The sequence below is a fragment of the Eimeria mitis genome, genomic scaffold, assembly GCF_000499745.2.
Source record: "Eimeria mitis Houghton genomic scaffold, Emh_scaff2406, whole genome shotgun sequence".
Lineage (NCBI taxonomy): Eukaryota > Apicomplexa > Conoidasida > Eucoccidiorida > Eimeriidae > Eimeria > Eimeria mitis.
Window position 1 is genome coordinate 4,590 of NW_013570744.1, and position 510 is coordinate 5,099.

The 510-nt window shown below is 47.6% G+C and overlaps 1 protein-coding gene across 1 annotated transcript in view; it reads left to right on the forward strand.

Moving 5' to 3' along the window:
* Positions 1-278, forward strand: part of EMH_0053330 (60S ribosomal protein L10, putative) — a gene marked incomplete at both ends in the record, with an annotated part of 2,151 nt that extends 1,873 nt beyond the window's left edge. Inside the window, one exon of the mRNA XM_013496991.1 lies at positions 33-278. Within this exon, the coding sequence (XP_013352445.1) occupies positions 33-278 (246 nt within the window). The remainder of the gene's footprint in view (positions 1-32) is intronic.
* Between the last annotated feature and the right edge of the window lie 232 nt (positions 279-510).

Here is a 510-nt window from a genome sequence, read left to right on the forward strand (position 1 = left end):
CTTTCGTTGCTTTTTATGTTTTTGTATTTCAGGAGTCAACCATCAACATTGCCTCCCTTGCCCTCCGCCGTGCAGCTTTCAAGTTCCCTGGACGCCAAAAAGTATTCACATCCAACAAGTGGGGTTTCACCCCCTTCACTCGGGAAGAATACAAGAAGTGGCAAGCAGAGGGCCGCATCGTCTCTGACGGTGTATGCGCGAAGTGGCTGGCAAAGAAGGGGCCGTTGTCAGATACATTCCCTCTGGCCAAGGACATCCATCTCCCTGTGGAATGCTGAATTTCCTATCAACATAAATAGCGTTTCACCCTTAGAACTGCAACATATAATACTGCAAACACATTCTATTGCGCGTGCGGCTGCAATATAAACAACCGACAAGCGTAGGAATGCCGCGCAACAGACCCGAGAGAGTGAATACGTCTTTTCTCATGAACAGCAAAAACCACTCTATATGCAATTTGCAACGACAGAGAAGGCGTGAAGCGGTAGATTGATTGCAGTTTTACGC